The 27,824-nt window shown below is 41.9% G+C and overlaps 2 protein-coding genes across 5 annotated transcripts; both read left to right on the plus strand.

Moving 5' to 3' along the window:
• LOC310870031 (uncharacterized protein) lies at positions 1 to 26,842 on the plus strand. Of its 4 annotated transcripts, none has more exons than XM_083781047.1 (7): positions 1 to 280; positions 14,757 to 14,834; positions 15,411 to 15,485; positions 16,250 to 16,376; positions 16,683 to 16,866; positions 17,178 to 17,373; positions 25,409 to 26,842. In XM_083781047.1, the coding sequence occupies exons 1-7, from the start codon at positions 101 to 103 to the stop codon at positions 26,654 to 26,656; spliced, it is 2,088 nt and encodes a 695-aa protein (XP_083637173.1). In that variant the 5' UTR covers positions 1 to 100; the 3' UTR covers positions 26,657 to 26,842. The 4 variants fall into 4 exon arrangements, with proteins under 4 accessions (XP_083637173.1, XP_083637171.1, XP_083637172.1 ...); XM_083781045.1 differs by lacking the exon at positions 1 to 280 and adding an exon at positions 10,212 to 10,507; XM_083781046.1 differs by lacking the exon at positions 1 to 280 and adding an exon at positions 10,780 to 11,293.
• On the plus strand, positions 1,029 to 10,011 carry LOC310870033 (uncharacterized protein). Its single transcript, XM_083781050.1, has 6 exons — positions 1,029 to 1,365; positions 4,706 to 4,789; positions 5,425 to 5,551; positions 5,879 to 6,068; positions 7,498 to 7,696; positions 8,207 to 10,011. Exons 1-6 carry the CDS (start codon positions 1,075 to 1,077, stop codon positions 9,404 to 9,406), a joined length of 2,091 nt encoding a protein of 696 aa, XP_083637176.1. The 5' UTR covers positions 1,029 to 1,074; the 3' UTR covers positions 9,407 to 10,011.
• Positions 26,843 to 27,824: the final 982 nt, after the last annotated feature.

Raw genomic sequence — 27,824 nt, forward strand, 5'->3', positions numbered from 1 at the left:
TCGAGATAAATCAATCTGCTCTGTTGTTGGCTGTGTCAATCAGCACAAGTCTTTACACTATCCCCCAACTGGCCTAAATGAAGACACACGCTCCAGATGGATGCATTTTATTTTTGATGGTAATGTTCCATCCGAGATGTCAAAGAAGCGTATCTTGGTGTGTGCACATCATTTCCTCACAGAAAGTTTTTCCAACCTTGGTCAATTTCAGAGTGGATTTGCTAGCAAACTTTTTTTGCACAAAGGAGCAATACCCAGTGTTCGTGTCCCAATCCCAACTGTAAGTATGTACTTACGTATATATAAGCGCTGCTTTGTGTTAAGTTGTTAGGCACAGGCACATGAACTGTTGATGTTGTTTTGGTTGTCTGATCACGTGGACTAGCAATGCGTGTGATATAATCATCCACGTTAGTCATTTTATATAATTTAAATTACATATCCCCCTTGTTATGCAAACTTGTACAGTATGTCTGGGACATTCGTGTGCATGAGGAGCATAATATGGCTTTACTTTAGCCTACTGCTGTTTACAAACATCTGCCCATAGACCACGTTGAATGGAGTCGCTAATTGTGGTTCACCCCTTCAGTACATGTAATGATAGTCTTATGATAAATAACACATTTGTATCTGAATTACTTTGTTACGTTACAGCGACATACGGCCCATCAAACGGACATGGTTCAACCATGGAGTATTAGGGTTCAACACACACGTTGCAAAATATGGAGCCCTAACCATGTCCGTCCGTTCCAGTCGAGAAAAAGTGTGTGTCAGTAAAATCATTCCGTTGAAATGAGACTGTTCTGTAGCTGTACGAAGGAATTATTATAATAAAGCCGTTATTATTGTTGTTTTCGTTTCCTTGCCGTTCGCCACAATATTTCGGTCTTGTTGCATTTTTTAAATGGTTGTTGAAACCGTCGCAGAACAATCCGTCTCGCAACTAAAGCCTTTCAGAATAATTTCGTGTGGTTAGCCTTTCTGTGTGCTGTGTGGAAAGGTCCCCCAGAGAAAAAGTTTGACAACCGCCGCCATTGTTGGTTTTCACGACTCGGACTCGATATTATCATGTCTAAAGCTAAGGGTAAATCATCTGTAAGGTCCCATAAATGTGCAGTTAGAGACTGTATCAACCAAAGCTACGCTACTCATGCAGTCCCTGTTCAAGATGACATAAAAGCGGAATGGATTCATTTTATTTTTAACGGCAGCCTTCCTACAGTGATCAAGTCGAGTCTTTTTGTGTGTCAGAATCACTTTACGGTGGATTCTTATGAAAACTTGGGGATGCATACGGCTGGTTTCGCAGTAACCAGGCGTTTGAAGCGGGGAGCAAAACCAACAATCCGTCAGTTAACTGTAAGTAGCCTACTTAAAGGCATATTATTATTTATAGGCAGCATTTAAAATATTTATACGGTTCTTCTTCTATCGATTTAAATGGCTGGTTACTACCAAAACATTTCCATACCGCCACCTACTGTATGAAGTATAAATCTTACTCATTTACAAAATTCCACACAAAGTGATCCCCTTCCTTCCATATTCTGTCCATTTCTATATCCCAGACCCTGAGGCCTGAGATGATGACATCCCATAGACATAAAAAGGTTCCGGCTCTGGGGTGCATGTGAAATGGAAGGCACCATTTTCCAGAGATTCCTTGCGAAGCATGAGTGGAAGCGTGGCAAGCTTCCCTGTGTGTAACATAAGTCCTGGAAAAGATGTGCTGTGATTGGCCAGTAGTCACTTGAGTGACAGTGAGAGGCTCGTATGGTATTTTCAGCGGATTCCGTCGTTCTTCCGGGTTTTTGATTGATTGAAATATTTATTAACAGTTTGTAGAATTTACAGTACATTTTAAGCACAAACTCAATACAAAGACTGTCAACTGTGAGTGGACGACCCAATTAAGCATTACACTTGTTTACAACAGGGTCCACATTGTTCAATTCATCAAAACATTTAAAGACATACAAACATTTAGAGACATACAAATAGACATTTCTATGTAGCTAAAGAACAGAACAGGAATTCATCATATGGGAAGCAAAAAAGGGAAAAGATACAATATACAGTGAGGGAAAATGGGGTGGGGGGGATTCAGATTTTACAGAGGCCAGTTTCGAATTGCAGCCATCCGTAGGTGCCCTTTGAGAGCGGTTTTGAAGGAGTCAAGGGATTCACATGTCTTAATGACTGTTGGTAGGGCGTTCCACATTTTGGTGGCATAGGAGCGAAAATAATTTAGTCCCTTGTTTGTGCCGAATCTGGGTTGTACATGGTTTGTTGAACTCCCTCTGGTGTTGTGGGTGTGGACTTCGTTTACATTAAGGAAGTATTTAGACAGGTACATGGGTATCTTGGTGGTGTATCGAATCTTGTGGACCAGACCTATTGCAAGATGCTGTACTCTGTCGACGACCCTAAGCCATCCCAGCCTGTCAAAGTGGGCAGGGGTGAGGTGGGTTCGGGGGGTGAGGCCAAGTAGGAGCCTGACCAGTTTGTTTTGGGAGGTCTGGAGCCTTGTTTTAAGGGCCTTTGAGGTGCTGTGGTACCAAGAGGTGGATGCATAGTCAAAGAAACCTTGTACGAGGGCTCCTGTTAAGGTCTTCAAGGTGTTTTTGCTGACCAGTGAGGAGATCCTGTAAAGGAATCTTGTTCTTTGATTGACTTTTTTGATTACGTTGGTGGCCATTTTATCACCGGAAAGATTGGCCTCCAGGATGGAACCTAGGTAGGTAATTTGATCTTTTCGTGTGATAATATTGTCACCCACTCTAACCAAGAAGCCATCTGCCTTGCTGAGTTTACTATTTGATCCGAAGAGGATGGATTCAGTTTTTCCCAGGTGTAAGGATAGTTTGTTATCAGCGAGCCAGGTGCAGATTCTACCGAGTTCAGAGCTGAGGGTCTTTTCAACCTGCAGTTTGTTCCTGTCCGAGACCAGCAGTGCTGAGTCATCTGCGAACAGGAACAAGTTGCAGTCACAAGCTGAAGTCATGTCGTTAACATAAATTACGAACAGTAAAGGCCCTAGTATGCTTCCTTGTGGGACGCCACAGCTCACTGGGAGGGGAGGGGACAGTGTTCCGTTCACCTCCACCATCTGTTCTCTCCCCTCCAGGTAGGATTGCATCCAGCTCACTGATGTGCTATCAAAACCAATAGCTTTAAGCTTGTTAACCAGTATGGAGTCCTTGAAAACGCCCCCAGTCACTAGTTTTTATTGCGTCCGAAGGTCGCAGTTAACTATGGAATCGTGCATTTCCCATCTTTGTGTGTGTTTGTGTGTGCCCCAGGTGAGAAAGTATGTGACATCACGTGACATCATCAGGGATGGAGCACTTGACATCACGTGACATCATCAGGAGCACGTGTCATCACGTGACATCATCAGGGATGGAGCATGTCACCCATATATGGAGATCCCTGATGTCATCAATATTAGCCAGCAACTCTACATCTGACCTCAAACCCTTAGATCTCCATATATGGAGCTGACCTGTTCTGACATTCCATATGTTGATTCTTCCCCATCCATCCTTCCTCTTTGATGTCTCCCTTTTGACTGATACCTGTCCATTTAAACTAGACGGGCCTGCCCCAAAGTTATTCGTGCAGCCGCGCCCCGCAGCCGGCAAAAACTAGAGTTCTTAACAGGCCTGAAAATTAAGATCTTTAATACCCCCCATGCCAAAGCGCCAGAGCTCGCCCAGCAGTCTGCTGTCACCCAGGCGGATGCGTGAACGCGATCTCGCCCTCAGGGTGTCTTACTGGTAGTTTTACTGAAGTTAGGTTTAGGTATAGTTTCACTGAGGTTAGGTTTAGGGCAGGCTGTCAATTACAGCGACTGGCCAATCACAGCGCACCATTTACTCAAACTGGAGATGCCAGCGAGAGACATGGAGGAGTCTCATGAGTAACGTCACTTGGAAGCGTGCCTTCAGCCATAGAGTTATAAAGGATAGAGGGCGGACTGCCCCGCTCGCTGCTATTCATTTCAATGGAAGTTTCTCAGTGGTGTTTTGAAGCACCCGGAAGAACGCTCTACTTCTGCAGTCGAGATTTTCAAGGATGCAAATTTTATTTATTTCATATTGCGTTGTTAAATCAAACAGCTAGGGTGATAACTGCATGTATACTGTACAGATGCCTCTGCCTCTAGAGGGCGCTGTGGACCGGGGCAATTTTAATGGTGACGGGACGCAACGCGGGCAGTGGAGCCACCCTTCATTGATTAAAAAGGGAATATTCTGTGACGGTGACGGAGACGCGACGCTGACGCGCCCGGTGGAGCCCCGGTGGCCGGTGTTACGCTGTACTAGCGGGTTCATACATACATTGTCATCAGAATTTCGTTAAAAAAAACACGGGTTGTGCAGAGCTCTCCTTTAAGTGTGGTACAATGCTCTCTGTTATTTATTTTCACTGATCAGAGTTTTTTGTTGAAGTGAGGGGCACTCTTATCATCGTATATCATCCATTCATTGTCAATGGGAATTTAATGTTTGTAAGACTAAAATCTACACTATAGCAAGGCTAGCGCCCCTCAAAAAGTGGTGGTGAAGTATTCCTTTAACAATTCTGCTATGATCTGCAACTAGTAAAGATGCAAAGAATATGTAGAATATGTTTTTGTGCTATTAATGTATGCATTCTTGATTGTTATTGTTTTTATTGTCTTTTTCCCCAATAGAGTTCACCACAACAAGAAAACACCAACAACCAAGGTTACAGCACAGCTCCCATGTTGAAAATTCAAGTTGAAGAGCGTGACCAGGTTATTGTTAACGACAACTATAATGGATACTACACACGCACACACACACACACACACATACACACACACACACACACACACACACACACAATGCTGTGTATATTATATGTACAATGTAAGTGTTACATTCTTTATATTTAGTCTAAAGAAGAACGCTCCATTCCCATTGAAAAGCATTGGCATAATCCACCCTCATACTTAGAATTAAACTTTGGTATGGCCACCCCCTAACCCAAAACTCTGGCACTGCACTTTAGTGTGGACAGGCAGAAACGGAGACCTTTTTGTAAAACTGACACAGACATCCACATTTGTTGACCATCAATGTTGTAGATCTGAATTACACATATTACTAACCTTGTTGTCTTTGCTAGTTGCTGTTGCAGTTAAATTATGCACATTATACTATACATACTGCCTATACATGTGCAGACTATTAACTAATTATAAATATGTATCATCACTTGCAGTCCTTTCCATAAGGGCTAGCTGCCAGCCAAACAGCGTTTAGAATTTATTTTCAATTCTAAAAACAAAACAAAACAGAACCTTCTCAGACTGATAGTCTTCCATGAGACCAGACCACCTTCACATTTTCTGCACTGCCGACCTAACCTATTCCAATGTGTTCTTAGGATAAGGTATTTCTGCAGTACCAACGTTCCAGGAACATAGGTTGCCAGACTGACAGAGCTGTTGTTCATTCTGTTGGCACCCAGCTCTCCAAGAATACCATAGTCCAAGTGCATCGAAGAAGTAAAGGTTTGTCAATTGGAATATTTCTAGTTATTTTTGTGGTGTGTTGCCCCAATATCCACTTTCATATTACAGTGTCGTGTGAAAATAGTACTATTTTGGATTATATCTAAAGCTATTTTTTTATTTGTCATATCGTGTGAAAATAGCCAGCTCACAACTTGCTGTGATGTGACATATTGTGAGCTGGTAGATTTTATATTGTTTGACCCGTCCTTTCTAAAAAGTTAAAAATAAATAAATGCCAATTGTTTTTTTGGACATTTTTTAAATGCCAAAAATGTGTACACCAGGTTGAAAGTAGTTAACAAACAAGGCTATGTTTCCAATTAGGTTCTCAGGCAACTGTGCTAACTGTAAGTGTTGCCATTGGTACACCAGTCCAAAGACCATCTCCAATCCAGAGCTCAACATTCCGGAAGCCCTTTAAACCCTCTAGACGAGGGCTGAAACAAGATGACCATGGAGTCTTCACTGAGCCTTACATCCCTGGAGAACCTGTCTCGACAGAGTCAATGTTATCGTGAGTCGGCTCCAAAGCATAATGATGATAATGGCTAGTTGAATAGAACTAATATAGTAGTAGTCTCACGTAGCCATTCAGTGATTTCACAACCTCCAAAAGCTATATAGTCCATCATATCCATATAATTACATCCCGAAATCCGAGACAGGAAGCTGTCAACTGTTCCATTTCTGCAAGCTATATATGCTTAGATTTAGATTTATTTAAATATATTTATATTTGCACCACTGAAAAGACAAAACGGAAGTGGGGAGGAGACTTTTCCGTGTATGACGGAGGCATTTGAAAATTGTGGGAAGCAAGATTATGGCTCGCGACACTAGTGTAGTAGTAATACTATTACTGGACTGCACTGTTTTTCATCCATTCATGTGGATATGTTCCTCTGTGAGGAATTTACTTTCCCTGCAGACCTCCCATGTGGATTTATTTTGTTTGGCCTGTTAAGTTTCTGTGTTTTTTGCGCCGTGTTATGTCTAATCATGCACAGCACATAGTAGTATACCTGCCGCTATGTGGACCTTATGTACTAACTACACTGTATCTGATAATGGTGCTATGCTATGCATATACTAGCCGCAATTTGCAACTCTAGGTTTTTTTATAGTGGGATGAATCTAGAGATGCAACAAGCTCCATCCACTTCCTAGTCATCATTTTTGGTTTGCGATCTGCTTGTCTTAAACGACGTTAAACTCACCAACATTGCAGCTGTAGTCCAAGCTTGAATTATCCTTTTTCAATCTGCCGAGCTTGTTTTTCATAAAAATCCACCGTAGACAAGTGCTGGAGTTTGGAAGCACTCGTCGTACATCACTGAACGGCCCTGCGTTCAACCTGTTTCGAATTTGCACATAATGCAGGAGGCAGCAGCGCGACCCGTTAACAGAAACGAGTGCTTCCAAACTGCAACACTTAGAAAAATAATCACTTGCAGAGGATGTCTTGACAGAAAGTAGCTCATAACATGTCTACGGTGGATTTTTATGAAAAACAAGCTCGGCAGATTGAAAGAGGATAATTCAAGCTTGGACTACAGCTGCAATGTTGGTGAGTTTAACGTCGTTTAAGACGAGCAGATCGCAAACCAAAAATGATGAATAGGAAGTGGATGGAGCTTGTTGCAACTCTAGATTCAACCCATTGTAAAAAAAGCTAGAGTTGCAAATTGCGGCTATGCATATACATTACCTTATTTATGTTCTGTTGGACATGCCTATATAATGTTAACATTTCCCCACCTACTCTGCCTGCTCCTCTTCTTCATTTCATTACAAAACAACAAAATGATTGAGCAAACGCAAAAATGTTGCGTTTCACTTAAATCAGTGATGTGACAAAAGTATAGTAGTTGTATTACTTTTGGTATACACTGACACTTGTTTCATGTAGCTTTTTTTCCATTTGTCTCCTATTCATTGTGTAGACAAGCCTCACCCCCCCTAAATGATGTCCCTAAATACATTGTGGATGAATATTGTCTCCTCGAGCTGTTTGAAGACTGTCCAGAGTGTGGCTCCATGTGTGAAGTCCAGAAGACGCCAACAGGGACCTTCCTGGCTGTTGATCAGTTGTGCTCCAAATGCCACTTCAGCAGAAACTGGAGGAGTCAGCAAACAGAGATGGTATTTAATAAAAGCAAATTATGTATATTCATTATATCTTGAATATTAGTCATTTAGGTTTTTTTCGACCAATGGCAGCTTCTAGGAACATCTTTGAATGCAGATTGTGGCCCCTAAATGTGTCACAGAGATTACATTTTTTGGGAGCGTTTTACTTATTGCTGGCTGTCTGAATACCAAAGAATATTAGATTAGATTAGAATTTTGACACATTATTGCTTATAGCAGCTTTAATGTTGAATATTGATGAGAAAGGAACGCGTTGAATAACAACACATTCATGAATAGGTCCATATTTTCTTTCTTTATCTCCCCAAGGCCGGAATAATGGCAGGTGGAGATTTTAATTTACCAACCGCCTCAGCTAATAAATTGTTTATTATACAAACTTCCCACCTTTTACAGATGGGCACACTACCAAGATAACCAAATGAATGTAATGTAAGTTATGTAACCACGAAAGAATCATTCCAACTGCAGGGATTACTGGTCATCTATTCTGTTTTACAGGCAGTGCCCTCGGGTGACTCTCGTAGCTGCACCAGTGATCCAGAGAGTTCTGCTGAAATTACTGAAATTATTGGTTTTAGTGATGACAATGACACCTCTGGTGAAGAATCTGGTGAGGTGGATCAGGAAGAACATAATTCAGACAGTGATTGGGATCCACAGGAAGAACATAATTCAGACAGTGATTGGGATCCACTGGAGCATCAAAATATAGATGGCAAGCTTGCAGACAGTGAGTCTGATGCAGATGAAAAACATGAAGAGGATTGCCACAAACTCTGTCCTGAATGTGGAGCTTTTTTCTACAATCGGAAGACTCACACATGTGAGAACAAAAAACCCTATTCTTGTAACTTGTGTGGCAAGAGATTTTTACGTGAGGGTTTTCTAAAAGCTCACAGCAAGACCCACGAGGATGGCTACAAGCATGTGTGCAAGTACTGCTTCTCAACCTTCAGAACGAGGACAGACAAACTTGTCCACGAGCAGAGCCATCCCCCTGCAGAGAAGCCCTATCAATGTCCTGACTGTCCAGAGGTGTTTTCCAAGATGCAAGAGCGCAGAGACCACCTGGTGAGTCACAGTGGCCCCAAAAGACATATTTGCCTTGTATGCAATATGGAGTTTTCAAGTGACGACAAACTGCAGAGACATGTAGTTGTGCACACAAAAGTAAAGCAGTTTGTATGTGAGGTGTGCCAGCGCTCATTCAACCAGTCAAGCCACCTCAAATCCCATATACGTGTCCACACAGGAGAGAAACCCTATCAATGTCAGCACTGTGACAAGTCCTTCAATCACAATGTTAGCCTGAAGAGTCACATACAGCGTTATCATGGACAACTCCCTGACCCAGGGGAGAAAGTTCAGATGGAGAAGATGAGTATGAATGTGTCTGAGGTAGAAAAAGATGAAACAAATGAAATGGAGAGAAGTGATGGTGATGCTGAGGAGGCTAAAACGGATGAAATGGGGAGCGGTGGTGTTGATACTGATGAGGCTGAGCAAAGTAACATATTGTGCTTCCCTGAGAATGGCGGTGATGACGAGGAGAAGAAAGAGAAGGTGGGAAAAAGAAAAAGGTGCACAGGTAGACCTATAGGAAGGCCTAAGAAGAATGCGAGACTGTTGTGTTTTAGTAATGAGAAAGGCCAGGAAAAGGGTGACTCAACAGATCATGACAGTGACCCCATTTTTTAACCAAGCAAAAGAAAGAGAAGGAAAAAGATACAGGAAGACCTAGAGGGACTAGGGAGGCCTAAGAACATGCAGTGAGAGGCTATTATGTATTAGTGATGATGAGAATGAGAGAGGCCAGGGAAACGGTGAAAAGGTGGGGCTCAATCCCATGAGGTCAGAGGGAGATGATGCAGGTCAGATGGAAAGAAAGCAAAGGTAGAATCCATTGTTCTGGCTGTCCTGTAAAATAGGTGGTTCGCAACGTGGATTCTGGAAAACCCCCAGGGGTACTTTAAAGGTTTCCACAGGATCCTTGACTAAATTATCCAACTAGAGAATTTCAGAATTTTGATCAGTGTTTCACTGTTTTCTGAATACTGGACCAAATAACAGACCATATTGGACCACATAATGTTGACTCAAACAATAAAGATGTTTTAGAGATTACATTTACCCAGAAAACAAATCTGGGGTTCCATGGCTAGCCCTGATGCTTATCAAATTGGGTATCCTTGAAATTAGAAGGGTTGAGATGAGAATCACTGCTGTAAATTACCATTTGAATTTGCTGAAGAATGACATTGAAATGTTTTTTTTTTGGTAGAGGAGATTGAAATAAAAATCTATAAATTCCACAAATCTGTCTTTATGAAAGTCTTAAACGTATTTTCTGCTGTATTGTCTGGGGTGTTCTGAATAATTAGGCTCAAACAGGTCCTCTGGTTGGACCGTGGACTTCTTCGTCACAGCCCACAAACCTCCCTGCCCACCACTTCTCTCCCCGCCCCTTCCTCTCCTAAATAACATGTTCGTGATGCTGCTGTAACCGTAATAATGGATGCTAAAGATCGATCAATCTGCTCTGTTGTTGGCTGTGTCGATCGACACAAGTCTTTACACCATCTCCCAGCAGGCCTAAATGAAGACACACGCTCCAGGTGGATGAATTTTATTTTTGATGGCAATGTTCCACCTGTGATTTCAAAGAAGCGTCTCTTGGTGTGCGCTCATCATTTCACAACAGAAAGTTTTTCAAATCTTGGTCAATTTGAGAGTGGATTTGCTAACAAACTTCTTTTGCAACAAGGAGCAATACCAAGTGTTCGTGTCCCAATCCCAAATGTAAGTATTTATATCGCAATGCTTTATGTTAAGTTTTTGTGCAGTACTATATTTGAACATCAATGTTAGTTGTCAAATAAATGAAATAGAGAGCGCCATAGAGTATCAAGCCTGCAAATAAGCCAACTCTTCCTGTTTACTTCCTGGTTGAGAGCTAGCAAATACTTCAGAATAAGACCTCGGTCAATTCAGTAAAAAGTGTCAGTAAAAACATCCCGTTGAAACTGTTCTACAAGAAGAAATTCTAATAAATCCGTTATTGGAGTTAAGTTGTTTTCGTTTCCTTGCCGTTCGTTAACTTCGCGTCACCAGGCTTGAGGCTTTCCACAGCCGTTCGCCACAACATTTAGGGCTTGTGTGTCCACAATCTGGCAACATGGTTCAACGTCAACATGTGACCACGCAGCTGCAGAAGATCACCTCTGGTGGAGCTAACTGTTACACGTGCATGTGTTTACATCTGATTCATCATCCGAAATAAATTTATTTCCCTCGTTAATTGGACTCTGTAACACCATGGCATCTGGAGTTCATCGCTGTTCAGTTGTTGGCTGCAAGGACTTTGGCCTCTCGAAACACACAGTCCCTGCTCAAGAGGATATCAAATCGAAGTGGATTGATTTTATCTTTGACGGCAACGTTCCCGCTAAAATGCCCGCTAAGATGTTTGTGTGCATAAATCACTTTTCTCTGGATTCATATGAAAACATTGGCATGATCAGGGCTGGTTTTTCAAGGAAATGGTTGTTGAAACCGGGAGCAATACCAACAATCCGTCTCTCAACTGTAAGTCTTTCAGAATAATTTCCTGTGGTTAGCCTTTGTGGAAGGTGTATTGTGGAAAGGTCCCGGGGTCCTCCAGAGAAAAAGTTTGTTGACAACCGCCGCCATACTGGTTTTCACGATGTCTAAAGTCTTAAATCATCCCATACTTGTGCGGTAGGTATCAACCAATTATTACACATAGTCCCTGACTCCCTGCTCAAGAGGACTTTAAATCGGAGTGGATTAAAAAAATAAATTAACGGCAGCGTTCCTCCACTCCCACCAGTGATCAAGCAAATTATTTTTCTGTGTCAATCACTTTACGGTGGATTCTTATGAAAACTTGGCGAGTTGGCGATGCATCATGCATACGGCTGGTTTCGCAGTAAGCAGGCGTTTGAAGCGGGGAGTAATGCATTGCCAACCGCTCTTCACAGATTAATCACAGAATTAAACGGAGCCAATTATGCTGGCTGGGGTGTTTTGTTTTTCTGCAGACACCCTCCTCTCTTCTATCGGTTTATTGGCAGTTGCCAAACCATTTAATGTGCATTACCGTCACCAACTTATATTTTTCTCTTTTTCTATTTCAAAATAATCCCATTCAACAAACATTGTCCGCTCTGTTATATGTCTCATCAGTGATGCAAATAACCTGCATCCTAAACACAGCATTGGACATAGGCATCGTCACAGCCTCAGGTAGAGTTGCATTAAATATTTTCACAATTTTGTCACAATTAAATTGAGACAATCGTGTCACTCTGCCTGACCTGAAGACACAGGTACTTCCCAGTGTATGTGAATGGTCATATGATGTGTGTTCAGTGATACAAATAGCCTGCATCCTTAGTAGACTCACTAAATTGAGAGAGGACAAGATCATGTCACCCTCTGGGGGTCCTGGGATGCAATACTGTACTCTATAACAAAAATACAAAATACATACATAAATGGATGCACCTGGGACGTATCCTCAGTGATGTATGTATCCCAAGGTCATCGGGGTTTCGGTTCGGGTCTCGCAACATCATACCCCTCACTCAGGTGACCCAGCCGGGAGTGATCAAGTCCCGACTTACGTCCCAGTAGCTACCCTCGATAAGTCCCATTAGGGAAAGACCAGGGCCACACAATCCGTTCCTCCTGAACTACTCTGCCGGGACTGGGAGGTACCATTCTGGCACATGGAAGGACTAGGCTCTGTGGGTTGACACCTGTCCGGGCCCCTCCTACGTCTCACCAGGTCCACTCCTGCTCTCACCAGGTCAGGCCCTGAGCGTTGCACCAGACTCTCAGCACCAGGCATTTTATTCAGGAATGGTGGATTCTCAAGCCCCAACGGTTCCGCAGGCTCCACCTTGCCCTTGGTGGTGCCACCGGCTCCGCTTGAGGCTTGCATGGCCCTCCTAAAGGCCTCACCGTGGGTTTGTTGGGCTTCTTCCTCACGGAAGACACAGGCTGGGGCGCTAACCCATACTGCTCCCGGGTGCCGTCTAATTTCCGGCTGCCACCCATCTCTCCGGTGGTCACCAGACTATTCCTGGTTGTCACTTAGTCTATTCCTATGAGTCACTATAAATAGAAGAACTATAACAAAATACATACATAAATGGATGCACCTGGGACGTATCCTCAGTGATGTATCCCATTGGTCATCAGGGTTTCGGGTCTCGCAAAATCATACCCCTCACTCAGGTGACCCAGCCGGGAGTGATCAAGTCCCGACTTACGTCCCAGTAGCTACCCTCGATAAGTCCCATTAGGGAAAAACCAGGGCCACACGTACTCTAATGTTGTTGAAGTAGCCTTGCCGAGCCTATCTCCTGTTTCTGTAGCGTGAGGCAGCTTGATGTACTGTACAAGTACAACCCCTGGACATGACGCTAGTATGTCGCAGGGACTTACCCCCAATCCAACCCTTGATGCTGAGTGTCCAGCAGGGAGGCATTGGGTTCCCTTTTTACAGTCTTTGATATGACCCGGCCGGGGATTGAACCCCAACCTCCCAGTCTAAGGGCGGACACTCTAACCACAAGGCCACTGAGCTGGTACGTTGTTGAAGTAGGAATCATAAACTGTCCCTGGGGCTCATCTCCCCAGGGACATTTTATGAGTCCTACTTTGGGACGCAGGGGTGGTCTTTTAGAATCTTTTAGATTCTAAAAGACCACCCCTGGGTCCCACCATCCTAGGACCCATTACATTGAAAACCTATTTACATCACTGCCTCCTATAAAGTCGGAGACTCGGAATAGGCGTGAATCCCTTCCTCTCTCAGGATAATGTCCAGATCCTCTCCACTGACATCCATCACATCCAGAAATGTTCTTGCTGCATCCAAAATAATCGTAATCCTTTATGATTTGCCTTTTATCTCCCCCGCACAATTAATCACCATGGTTGGCAATAAATGCCAGAAATCTTTTCTTGTCCATGTAGATACCCCGCTCAGCTCCATTTCACCTTTCCCCCCCGCTTCCTGTTCAGCCTGTCGTGAAGCCATCCTTTCATTGATTGCTCCCCTCCACTCTCTCCACTGCTTCAGCGTATGACGATGACGTCTTTCCTGCTTTACTCACTTTAATCTCCTTATTTCTCCTGGGACACTGTGACGAACCTACGTAATGTTCACCTTCAGTGCAGGGCCTGAGTTAGGACCCCCTGAGGGGTCGCGACCCACATGTTGAGAACCCCTGGCCTAACGTACCCTGTCTCCAAAGTAACCGTACCATTCTTGTCTCTTGGCATACACCGTCAACATAATTGACAAATGCTCCTTTCTTCACTGACAGTGGTTCACCACTTATTACTCCCTTTCTTCAACTCTTCAACTCTATTCTCTAGACGAATAGATTTTATCCATAGCGTTACCAACTCTCACTGAGTTGACTTCTTCAATCTTTCCGACAATCAACTTTCTCACAGCATGTGGATCGCTGAAGAGGTGGTGATGTAATATGGGAAATTGATACAACATCTCAGTCACAAACGTGATTTCAGTATATATATCCCCCAAATCTCCTGGTTATCAATATCGTTCGTTCATGTGAAGTGGTTTGTTTGTGCTCATTTGTTGAAATGATGGAAGTCGCTATGGTGAGTCACCAGTTACCACCCCCAGACGACCACCACTGCCTGCCGGGTTGAAACCTGGATTCTACCCGTACAGGAGGGAGGAATCGTCGGGCACAACGGTGCTCATTGGCCGTGAGAGGTGCGGAGCTGTCGTGGCGAGGAGTGCCTCCAAAAGCTATAACTATTTTGAACGCTGCATCGCCGGGTGACCATTTACTTAACATCTTTTTAGGCCAGTTTTGAAGAAACTGGCCTAAAAGGATTCCTTTAACAATGCTGCAGAAACGATCTGCAATTAGTAATGATGCAGGGCATTCAAAGAATAAGTAGCTTATGTTTTTGTGCTGATACATTAGTGAATGTATCCATTCATTGATATTGTTTTCATTGTCTTTTTCTCCAATAGAGTTCATCACAACAAGAAAACACCCACAGCCAAGGTTACAGCACACCTCACATGTTGAGAGCTGAAGAGCGTGACAAGGTTATTATCATTAACGACAACTATAATGGATACTAGATGTGAAAACATTTTAAAAACGTGTGTGTGTGTGTGTGTGTGTGTGTGTGTGTGTGTGTGTGTGTGTGTGTGTGTGTGTGTGTGTGTGTGTGTGTGTGTGTGTGTGTGTGTGTGTGTGTGTGTGTGTGCAAACACTGTAGATTATGTACAATGAAAGTGTTAAATTGCTTTATATTGTTATAATACTCATTAGCATAGAGCTCTTGAGTAACCAGAAAATGCATTTTCAGGTTGAGATGCCAATTTTATCCAATCAGGAGAGAACTGAATTTGGTGTGATCTCACAAAGAAATAAGCAGAAAAAACTGGAACTATATAAAATTGAAGCTGATGTAGGCCTATTAGTACTTTCTCCATATTGGCTGAAGATTTCTCACCCACCTGAAAATGTATTTTCAAATTAACACTATACTAGTACTAGTATCAATGTAGTGCTCTAACGATGTTGCCGAAATGCTCTGCAACTAATGATGCAGTCAGGGCATGTTTTACATGAATGAATTTATTTATTGTTGTTTACATTGTATCTTTCACCAATAGTGTTCATTCCAACAAGACATCCACAACCAATGTTACAGCACACCTCTCATGTCGAGAGTTGAAGACCGTGACAAGGTTAGTATCATAGAAGAATCATCAAAGAGAGGTTGTGGCTGTACAGGCTAAGCCTGGGAGATAGAAACCTTTGTGACACACAAACTAAACTGACTCATGTCCAAACGAAAGCTCAAGTTTAAAAATGCTATACTTCAGTGTCACCAAATATTAAAATACAATTTCCCAATAAATATGTAATATGTGCAAAGAAATAAATTAAATCATGAGCAGTCAACAAAAATGATCTCTCCCAGTTACATATGGATACTGAATTACAGGTATTACTATACTGACCTTGTTGTCTATGCAAGCAGCTGTTTGTGCAGTTCAATTTTGCACGTTATACATTAATGCTACTACTGCCTACATGTGCAGGACGCAAGCTATAGACCAGTAGATCTACTTAGGTAACACCACTTGCAGGGCTTTCCATAAGGGCTAGTTGCCAGCCAAACAACATTTAGAATGTATTATTTTCAATCTAAAAAAAAACCCACAGCCTTTACCTTTAGTTTCATGAGAGCACATCTTCTGCACAGATTTCTCAAATTTACATAAGGATGTCTCTTTTGGCCAAACGTGGCAAATGTAACATTAAAATAATAGATATTTCAATAAATGTGTATTGTCCATTCTAAACATATGTGTAGCTTGCAGGGGTCAGTGTTTATTTATCGACTTCACTTTACTTAAATTTAAAAATTATAATCAATTGGGAGGGGGTGGCAGAGTATTCTTTGCTTCATCTGAACTAAACTAAACCTATTCCAATGTGTTCTTAGGATAAGGTATTTCTGCAGTACCAACGTTCCAGGGATATAGGTTGCCAGACTGACAGATCTCTGAGATCTGTTCATTCTGTTGGCACCCAGCTCTCCAAGAACACGCTAGTGCATCGAAGAAGTCAAGGTTTGCCAATTGGATTATTTCTGGTTATTTAATAACTGTTATTTTTGTGTTGTGTTGCCCAAATATCCACTTTCATATTACAGTGTCGTGTGAAAATAGCCAATCAACCAGCTCACAATGTGCTGTGATGTGACACATTGTGGGCTGGTAGATTAGCTATTTATTGTCCATTTCTAAAAAAGAAATACAAACATGTAAATGTTTTCTTAGTTTTTTTTCATTTGTTGGACATTTTTTTAATTGTTTGCTGAAAATTGTTACGCCAGGTTGAAAGCAGTTAATGAACAGGCTATGTTTTCCAATTAGGTTCTCAGGCAACTGTGAGTGTTGCCATTGGTACAGCAGTCCAAAGACCACCTCCAATCCAGAGCTCAACATTCCGGAAGCCCTTTAAATCCTCTGAAAGAGGGCTGAAACAAGATGATGATCATGGAGTTTTCACTGAGCCTTACATCTTTGGAGAACCTGTCTCGACAGAGTCAATGCTATCGTAAGTCGTCTCCAAAGCATAATGATGATAATGGCTAGTTGAATAGAACTAATATAGTACTAGTCTCCACACCATTCACAACCTCTGAAACCTAGAGTCTACACCTCTCAAAATTTGAGAGAGGAAGCTGTCAACTGTTCGTCATTTCTGTACCAAAAAAAATCTCTTAAAATATCTTTATTTAAATTTCCATTCTATTATGTTTAGATGATTTTGTGTGTGTATGTTACTGGAGACGGGACAGTTTTTTCTCCCTTCATGTGTGTTTCTCTGTGAGGAATTTACTATTTTATCTCTTATTCATTGTGCAGACAAGCCTCACCCTCCATAAATGATGTCCCTAAATACATTGTGGATGAATACTGTCTCCTCGAGCTGTTTGAAGACTGTCCAGCGTGTGGCTTCATGTGTGAAGTCCAGAAGACGATAAGAGGAACCTTCTTGGCTGTTCATCAGCTGTGCCTCCAATGCGACTTCAGCAGGAACTGGAAGAGTCAACAACTGGAGGTTATTTAAATAGTTAATTAGTATCCATTATATCTTTATTCATGTTTAATATTGATAAGAAAGGATGTGTTGGATAACACGACACAGTCATGGATAGGTTAAATGTTTTCTTTAATTTTTTATCTCCCCAAGGCTGGAATGATGGCAGGTGGAGATTTTGCTTGTGTGCGTGCATCTGTCTGTTCACAGCTAATCTTTACACTTTTCATGCATACTCCCAGTAGGCCAAGGAAGGCACAATGGCACATGTGTTTTTTCTTGAATTTAGATTGCTGATTGCTGCATATGCCTGCCTTTAAAAATAAAACATCGGTGGTATATTGTGTTACTGTTGGGTGTCTGCAGTTTTCATCAACAAACATATTAGGATGATGATGTTCTAATTATAATATCCTGTTTAGTACATACTCAATGGCAATCCGTACCAACCTCCTCAGATAATTGTTTATTTTACAAACTTCCCAACTTTTACAGATGTGAACGCTACTGTACCAAGATAACCAAATTAATGTAATGTAAACACGAGAGAATCGTTCCAACTGCAGAGATTACTGATCATCTATTCTCTGTTTTACAGGCAGTGCCCTTGGGTGACCCTCGTAGCTGCAACAGTGATCCAGAGAGTTCTGCTGCCGTCATTACTGAAATAGTTGGCTTTAGTGATGAAAATGATTCCTTCGATGAAGTATCTACTGAGGATGCAGAGACTTCTGTTGCTGCCATTACTGAAATTGTTGGCTTTAGTGATAACAATTGTGAAGTTTCTACTGCGGATCCAGAGACTTCTGTTGCTACCATTACTGGTTTTAGTGACGAGAATGACCCTTCGGATGAAGGATCTAGTGATGAAGAACATCATTCAGACAGTGATTGGGATCCGCTGAAACACCACAATAGCGACAGCGAGCTTGCAGACAGTGAGTCTGATTGCCACAAACTGAAACTCTGTCCTGAATGTGGAAAGTTTTTCTACAGTCAGACTCACACATGTGAGAACAAAAAGCCCTTTTCTTGTAACATGTGTGGCAAGAGATTTTTAAGTGAGGGTCAACTAAAAGCTCACAGCAAGACCCACGAGGATGGTTACAAGCATGTGTGCAAGTACTGCTCCTCAACTTTCGGAACGAGGTCATACAAACTTGTCCACGAGCAAAGTCATCCCCCTGCACTGAAGCCCTATCAATGTCCTGACTGTCCAGAGGTGTTTGCCAAGATGCAAGAGCGCAGTGTCCACCTGGTCGGTCACAGGGGCCCCAAAAGAAATATTTGCCTCATATGCAACACAGAGTTTTCAAGTGACCAGAACCTGCAGAGGCATGTAGCTGTCCACACAAAAGTAAAGCAGTTTGTATGTGAGCTGTGCCAGCGCTCATTCACCCAGTCAACCCACCTCAAATCCCACATGCGTGTCCACACAGGAGAGAAACCCTATCAGTGTCAGCACTGTGACAAGTCCTTTAATCACAATGTTAGCTTGAAGAGTCACATCCAGCGTAATCATGGACAAGTCCCTGACCCAGGGGAGAAAGTTCAGATTGAGAAGACAAGTAGGACTGAGTCTGAGGCAGAAAAAGATGAGACGAATGAAATGGAGAGCAGTGCTGTTGATGCTCAGGAGGCTGAGCGAAGTAAGGACACATTGTGTAACCCTGATGAGGAGAAGAAGGAAGAGAAGGTGGGGAGAAGAAGGTATTATAAGCCCTCAGGCAGACCTAAAGGAAGGCCTAAGAAGAATGCAGTGGTCACCTTAGATGATAGACTGTTGTGTGTTAAGAATGAGAAAGGCCAGGGAGAGGGTGACTCAACGGATGAGGAGCATGACAGTGACCCAATTTTTGAACTAAGTAAAAGGAAGAGAAGGAAAATGACAGACAGACCTAGACGGAGGCCTAAGAACATGCAGTGAGAGCCAAGGATGTATTAGTGATGATGAGAGAGGCCAGGGAAACAATGAAAAGGTGAGGCTCAATCCCATAAGGACAGAGGGAGAAAAATGCAAAGGTAGAATTCATTGGTCTGGCTGTCCTGCAAATCAGTGGTCCTCAACGTGGATTCCATGGCTAGCCTGATGCGTATTAGAATCGTTGAGAATCACTACTGTAAATTACTTTTTGCTGAAGAATGGCTGATGTTAAAATGACGTTTGTTCTGGCAGAGGAGACTGCAATAAAGAATATAATATAAATTCCACAAATCTCATGTCTATGGTAGTGTGTATCGTCCTCCCTCATATCTTGAGAACCATCCAACCAATTGACTTGATACACATAGAAGACATAGTTGGAGCGCTTTGTGGATACTTCCTTTAATACAGCTAACTGAAAATGTTGTGTTTTGCTGACACCCAAAATTACTAGTGTAGTTACTAGTGGCAAGTGTGTATGTCAGTTGGATCAGTCGTTAGTTCTCCAGAATCGGCATGTGCTGATTCAAAGAAGAATTATGGGAATCACCCACAGATTATGGGCAAACATCTTCTCTTCAAGGTTCAGCACCAGGGGTCTCTGTTTGACTAATTTGTACCAGATGGCAACAAATACAAATGGCACAACCAGTGCAGAGTAGGCCGTACAACCAAGTGTCTCTTTTTCCACAAAGAAAATTACACAGTGGTCTGAGATAATATTATTAAAAAAGACAAATGACAAACATCATTTGTGTTCTATATTTTTGTTTAAACAATGAATTGTTTGAATAGTTTGTTTACTCTAGTCTAGAGGATACTTTTATTTATTATTATACACCATGTGGCCACAGCACAGCTGCAGAAGATCACCCTCTAGTGGAGCTAACTTCTCATTACATGTGGAGCGTGTGTTTACATCATCCGCCATTCTTTTCTTTCGCTGCCTGGACTCTTTTTTTGATTGATTGAAATATTTATTAACAGTTTGTAGAATTTACAGTACATTTTAAGCACAAACTCAATACAAAGACTGTCAACTGTGAGTGGACGACCCAATTAAGCATTACACTTGTTTACAACAGGGTCCACATACCTGTAACATCATGGATAACTCTTCTGGAATTCACCTAGCCTCATATGGAACTAGAGGTCCAGTTGGTGAAAAGACCTGTTCAGTTGTTGGCTGCAAGGACCAAAGCATCTTTACACACAGAGTCCCTTCTCAAGCGGAGATCAAATCGAAGTTGATTGATTTTATCTTTGACGGCAATGCTCCGCTGCCCAAGAAATGTAGTCTGTTCGTGTGCAAGAATCACTTTTCGCTGGATTCATATGAAAACATTGGCATGGTCATGCCTGGTTTTGAAGGAACATGGATTTTGAAACGGGGACTCGGAGCAATAATGCCAACAATCCATCTCTCAACTGTAAGTCTTTCAGAATAATCTCAGTCTGGAAACGTAGTCAGACTAGTGTACTTGAGTAAAGATGGAAAGAGATCAGCATATTGAATGTCAGAACAGGTCAGTTCCATATATGGAGATCTAAGGGTTTGAGATCAGATGTAGAGTTACTGGCCAGCTCCATATATGCAGTTCTAGGTGATGATCCAGTCTTCTCCTTGTATGGCTATCCAGGGTTTGATGAGGTCAGTGTCGTGATCTTCATATATGGAGACGGCCATATATGGAGCGTCTCACAAGGCGTGACGGACTGACAGCCATATCGTGACGGACAGACTGACTGACTGGTTTAGCAGATTTTCAGGTTTTGCAGATTTTCATAGTAATGTGACCTAGTGTCGCAACAATATAACTTGTACAATTGGGTTGGTTGTATTTTGTCTCCCTGCATGTCTTCTATCGAGATATTTAGATTGTGTCGAGATTGATCAATTTATCACCCAAAAATGTTCACATTTGACATGCTCAAAATAAATACTTGCCCCCAGAATGACTGATTATAAAATGATCAGACAAAACCGAGTAATGTATATTGTATATAACTGTATATTATTTAAAAAGAAAATGGGTTTTTTTAAATGCTACAGAAACAATCTGCAACTAGAAATGATGCAGGGCATTCAAAGAATATGTAGCTTATGTTTTTGTGCTGATACATTATTGTATATGCATTGTTATTATTTTCTTTTTCTCCAATAGAGTTCATCACAACAAGAAAACAAGCACAGCCAAGGTTGCAGCACACCTCCCATGTTGAGAGCTGAAGAGCGTGACAAGGTTATTATCATTAACAACAACTATAATGGATACTAGATGTGAAAACATTTTAATTAAAAAAAAAAAACGTGTGTGTGCGTGCATTATGTAGTGTTAAAATGCATTTTCTGTTTAATCTATACTAATGAGTACTATTCATTAGTATAGATCACTTGATTAACCAGATGCATTTTCAGGTTGAGATACCAATCGAATCTTATTCAATCAGGAGAGAGAACTCACAGGCAGGGCATTCAAAGAACATGTATGTTTTTGTATGTTAGTGATTTTTATTCTTTTTCAACAATAGAGTTCAACCCAACAAGACACCCACAACCTATGTTACAGCACACCTCTCATGTTGAAAGTTGAAGACCCTGACAAGGTTAGTAGCAACTAAATGGATACTATATGTTATGGCTGATGATGGCATCCCCAATAAATTGATCTTCCGGCAGGCTAAGCCTGGGAGATAGAAACTTGTATGACGGCTGACGAACAAACTAAAAGGACTTGCGTCCAGACGAAAGCTCAAGTTTAAAAATGCTTTACTTCAGTGTCTCCAAATATTAAAATACCAGCTAATTTCAGCACTTACATCTGGGTCAAATCCCGTTTGTTGTCATTCGCAAATCTAGTCAAAAGAACACTCCATTCTCATTGAAAAGCATCGGCAGAATCCACCCTCATACTTGGAATTAAACTTTAGTATGGCCACGCCCTAACCCACTTTGTTTTGAAAACTCTGGCACTGCACTGTGTGGACAGGCAGGAATGGAGATCTTTTGTAAAACAATGATGCAGACAGTAACCCACATTTGTTGACCATCAATATGGATACTGAATTACAGGTATTACTGACCTTGTTGTCTATGCTTGCAGCTTTTGTGCAGTTAAATTATGCACATTATGCATTAATGCTACTATTGCTACTACAAGCTAGTCTATGAGGGTACCCGTAGATCTACTCTTATTAATTATAATTACGAATCGCCATTTACAGTACTTTCCATAAGGCGTAGCTGCCAGCCAAACAGCCAGCTATTAGTATTAATTTATTTTCACTTCTATTAAAAGCCAACACTTTATTTTCAGACTGATAGTGTATCTTCCATGAGACCAGGCCACCGCACGTACCAACAGTACCTACGTTCCAGGGGTGGACTGGTAGGTCCTTCAGAACAGATTGTTCGTTCTGTTGGCACCCAGCTCTCCAGGAACACCCTAGTTTATCGAAGAAGTCAAGGTTTGTCAATTGTAATATTTCCTGGTTATTGTCTCCACCAGGCCGAAGGCATGGGGGGAGAGTATGTTTTGCACTCCGTCCGTCCGTCCGTCCGTCCGTGTGTGTGTCCGTCCGTCCGTGTGTCCGTGAGCAGCTAATCTCGGCCACCGTTAACCCGGTCGATGCCAAATTCTGCACACACACTCCCTGGATGCCAACGATGAACCTCTGCCCCAAACTTTCCAGAACGGCCTGTTATAGCGCCACCAGGAGGCCGCTTTGTGCAAAACAAGTTTTTGCACAGTACACCTACAGATTTCGTCCAAACATCACGCAAATTGGTACACAGTCTCTCTAGAGCCATTCAACGAAACGATTTCTCAGACTCCATCCTGATTGGTTAAGATTGGCTTCCAAAGTTCACAGGAGTGCTCAGTTTCAAACAAAATGCTGCAAATCATGAACACATCGCGTGATTTCCGTGAAATTGTGCACCCACATTCCCACTAGGCCGAGGACGAAATGCCACATGAACAATTTCAACTCAGCCTCAAGGTGGCGCTATAACTGGCCGAAAACTGTTTTCACCTCTAACTGCACGGATCTGTGGATAACTTTGTATGCCAACTCCCTAGAGACCAAGGAAAAACCTTTGCCTGGAATTCTTCACATCTGCTCATCCTGGTGGAGACCTGTGCCCAGAAGGGCACTTTTTCTAGTTTAATAACTGTTATTTCTGTGGTGTGTTGCCCAATTATCCACTTTCACATGTTACAATGGCATTTTAGCAATCTAAAGCTATTTTATAATTTGTCATATTACAGTGTCGTTTGAAAATAGCCAATCTACCAGCTCACAATGTGCTTTGATGACACCTTTTTTATTTATTTTTTACTATTTCTAAAAAGTACGAAGGGGAAAAAAAAGTTTGAATGCCGAAAATTGGTACGCCAGCTTGAATGTACTTAACCAACAAGGCCATGTTTTCCAATTAGGTTCTCAGACAACTGAGGCAACTCAGACAAGGGTGCTTACTGTGAGTGTTGCCATTGGTACACCAGTCCAATGGAAAAGACCACCTCCAATCCAATTCCGGAAGCCCTTTAAACCCTCTAAGAGACGAGGGCTGAAACAAGATGACCATGGAGTCTTCACTGAGCCTTACATCCCTGGAGAACCTGTCTCGACAGAGTCAATGTTATCGTAAGTCGGCTCCAAAGCATAATGATGATAATTGCTAGTTGAATAGAACTAATATAGTAGTAGTCTTATGTAGCCAGACAACTATTTCACAACCTCCAAAAGCTATATAGTACACATCCCGAAGACGGGAAGCTTTAAATTCTGTTCACAAAGAAATATCTTTACATATATTCTTAATTTAAATTTCTGAAAGCTATATATGTTTAGATGATTTGGATTTATATTTGGGTAAATTTGTCCCACTGTAAAGAAGACGCGGGGAGTAGTACTGGGGAGGAGACGTTGCATCATTTTCAGAGCATTTGAAAATTGTGGGAGGCAACATTCTGGCTATACTAGTATAGCAGCAGTAATAATGTTACTTGACTGGACATTTTTTTTCTCCCTTCATGTTCCTCTGTGAGGAATTTACTTAACCTGTAAAAACAAATGTCTACATCTTGAAACCAGTGATGTGACGACTGACAATAAAGTTGATTCTGATTTAATATTATCACTTCTCTGGTATTCACTGACACTTGTTTCATGTAGCCTTTTACCCCCCCCCCCCCCCCCCCCCCCATCTGTCTCCTATTCATTGTGCAGACAAGCCTCACCCTCCATAAATGATGTCCCTAAATTCATTGTGGATGAATACTGTCTCCTCGAGCTGTTTGAAGACTGTCCAGCGTGTGGCTTTGTGTGTGAAGTCAAGAAGACGATAAGAGGGACCTTCCTGGCTGTTCATCAGATGTGCCTCCAATGCAATTTCAGCAGGAACTGGAAGAGTCAGCGACTGGAGGTTATTTAAATAGTTAATTAGTATCCATTATATGCTTATTAATATTGAATATTGCGGACAAAGGAACACAGCCATTAATAGGCCCATGTTTTCTTTATGGGTTTTTTTTATCTCCCCAAGGCCGGAATGATGGCAGGTGGAGATTTTTATTTTGTGTGTGTGTGTAGTTGCGTGCATCTGTCTGTCCACAGCTAATCTTGCAAATCACTGGACCGATCAACACAACACTTTGCATGCATACTCCCAATAGGCCAAGGAAGGGACTCATAGTGATAGTGGTGTTAGGCCTGGCTGCCTCATGCTTTTTCTTGAATTTATTCTCACACACACAATGCTACAAATGTCTATATTATAGAAACATCTGTGGCATATTGTGTTTGAATAAAATGAAGTCAAACTACAACAACCTGACTTTTTGTCATTGATGATCTTGTCTTCAAATATAGGTATTTGCAATTGTCATCAACAAACATATTAGGATCATAGGATGATGTTACAATTATAATGTCCTGTCAGTACATATTCAATGAAAATCCGTACCAACCTCCTCAGCTAATATATGGTTTATTATACAAACTTCCCACCTTTTACAGATGGGCACACTACTGTACCAAGATAACCAAATGAATGTAATGTAATGTAACCACGAGAGAATCATTCCAACTGCAGAGATTACTGGTCATCTATTCTCTGTTTTACAGGCAGTGCCTTCGGGTGACCCTCGTAGCTGCACCAGTGATCCAGAGAGTTCTGCTGCTGCCATTACTGAAATTATTGGCTTTAGTGATGAAAAACTTTCCTTGGATGAAGGACCTAGTGAGGATCCAGAGACATCTGTTGCTGCCATTACTGAAATTATTGGTTTTAGTGATGAGAATGACTCCTCGGATGAAGGATCTAGTGAGGAAGACCATAATTCAGACAGTGATTGGGATCCACTGCAGCACCATAATATAGACAGTGAGTCTGATTCAGATAAGAAACATGAAAAGTATTGCCGCAAACTCTGTCCTGAATGTGGAGCTTTTTTCTACAGTCAGACTCACACATGTGAGAACACAAAGCCCTATTCTTGTAATGTGTGTGGCAAGAGATTTTTAAGTGAGGGTAAACTAAAAGCTCACAACAGGATCCACAAGTGGCATGTGTGCAAATACTGCTTCTCAACCTTCAGAACGAGGTCAGACAAGCTCGTCCACGAGCAGAGTCATCCCCCTGCACGGAAGCCCTATCACTGTCCAAAGGTGTTTGCCAAGAAGCAAGAGCGCAGTGACCACCTGGTGAGTCACAGAGGCCCCACTAGACATATTTGCCACGTATGCAATATGGAGTTTTCACTTGGCGATCAACTGCAGAGGCATGTAGTTGTCCACACAAAAGTAAAGCAGTTTGTATGTGAGGTGTGCCAGCGCTCATTCACACAGTCAACCCACCTCAAATCCCACATGCGTGTCCACACAGGAGAGAAACCCTATCAGTGTCGGCACTGTGATAAATCCTTTAATCACAATGTTAGCCTGAAGAGTCACATCCAGCGTTATCATGGACAACTCCCTGACCCAGGGATTAAGGTTCAGATGAAGAAGACAAGTGGGAATGAGTTTAAAACGGAAAGAGATGAGACAGATGAAATGGAGAGAAGTGCTGTTGATGCTGAGGAGGCTGAGCGAAGTAAGGACACATTGTGTAACCCTGATGATGAGGAGGAGAAGGCAGAGAAAGTGGTAAAAAGAAGACACTATAAGTCCTCAGGCAGACCTAAAGGGAGGCCAAAGAGAAATGCAGTGTTCACAAGTAGATCAGTGTCTGAGGTAGAAAAAGATGACGCGAATCAAATGGATAGCAGTACTGCTGATGTTGCGGAGGCTAAAACGGATGATATGGAGAGCAGTGATGTTGATGCTGATGAGGCTGAGCAAAGTAACACATTGTGCAATGTGCATCCCTGAGAATGGTGGAGATGAGGAGAAGAAAGAGAGGGTGGGGAAAAGAAAAAGGTGCACAGCACAGGTAGACCTATAGGAAGGCCTAAGAAGAATGCAATGATCATTCCAGATGATGCGAACCAATTGAAGAGACTGTTGTGTTTTAGTAATGAGAGAGGCCAGGGAGAGGGTTACTCAACAGATGAGGAGCAAGAGCATGACAGTGACCCAATTTTTTAACCAAGTAAAAGGAAGTAGGAAATAGAAAGAAACAGGCAGACCTAGAGAGAGGCCTAAGAACATGCAGTGAGAGATTGTTATGTATTTAGTGATGATGAGAATGAGAAAGGCCAGCGAAGCAATGAAAAGGTGGGGCCCAATCTCATAAAAGGGAGATGTAGAAAAATGCAAAGGTAAAATCCATTGGTCTGGCTTTCCTGCAAATCAGTGGTTCTCAACGTGGATTCCGTAAACCCAGTGGTTCTCAACGTGGATTTGGTAAACCTCAAGGGTTATTGAAAGTTTTAATCTTCACAATTATTATGTGAAGTAAATGCATCTAGAGCAGTGGTTTCCAAAGTAGGGTCCTAGGGGTCCTTGAGGGATTTCCAGGGGGTCCCCAGCTAAATGATAGTTAGGAACTAAATGACCCTTATGTGTCCATTTGGTTCCATTTGTACACTCTCAAAGTTAAATTAACAGTGATTTTACAATATAGGCCTACATTGGGGTCCCAGAAATACAAATAAATAGGGGACCATAGCCTAATTCAGTTCAAACCGGGGACCCTTGAAATTGAAAATGCTTGAGAATGTTAAAATGTTGTTTGTTCTGGCAGAGGAGATTGAAATAAAAATAATATATATCTATCAATTCCACGAATCTCATGTCTTTATGAAAGTGTAACTCTTCCGCATATGTTGAGAACCCATCCAACCAAACGACTTGATACACATGGAAGACATAGTTTAAATAAATGTATCCTTTCATGAATACAGCCAACTGAAAATAGTGTGTTTTGCTGACACGCAAAATTACTAGTGTAGCTATTTTTGTGACATAATCTACAGACCTGGTGTGTGATGATAAATTGAAAGAAACGTAGAGGTCATAATGGATTAAAATTTCCATGAATCTCCAATTCGTTTAATTAATTTAATTATTCGTTTAAAATTATTTATTTTTATTTCAA

The sequence above is a fragment of the Protomyctophum parallelum genome, assembly GCF_964188405.1.
Source record: "Protomyctophum parallelum genome assembly, chromosome: 14".
In the NCBI taxonomy this organism is placed as follows: domain Eukaryota; kingdom Metazoa; phylum Chordata; class Actinopteri; order Myctophiformes; family Myctophidae; genus Protomyctophum; species Protomyctophum parallelum.

Bases quoted from the DNA above. Each gene is read 5' to 3' on its own strand.
- LOC310870031 (XM_083781045.1), top strand. From the start codon at position 10,220: ATGGATGCTAAAGATCGATCAATCTGCTCTGTTGTTGGCTGTGTCGAT. The intron at 15,486-16,249 runs GTTAGTATCATA...ATGTGTTCTTAG, and splicing joins GAGTTGAAGACCGTGACAAG to GATAAGGTATTTCTGCAGTA. The intron at 17,374-25,408 runs GTTATTTAAATA...TCTGTTTTACAG, and splicing joins GGAAGAGTCAACAACTGGAG to GCAGTGCCTTCGGGTGACCC.
- LOC310870033 (XM_083781050.1), top strand. From the start codon at position 1,075: ATGTCTAAAGCTAAGGGTAAATCATCTGTAAGGTCCCATAAATGTGCA. The intron at 1,366-4,705 runs GTAAGTAGCCTA...TTTCCCCAATAG, and splicing joins CAACAATCCGTCAGTTAACT to AGTTCACCACAACAAGAAAA. The intron at 7,697-8,206 runs GTATTTAATAAA...TCTGTTTTACAG, and splicing joins GGAGTCAGCAAACAGAGATG to GCAGTGCCCTCGGGTGACTC.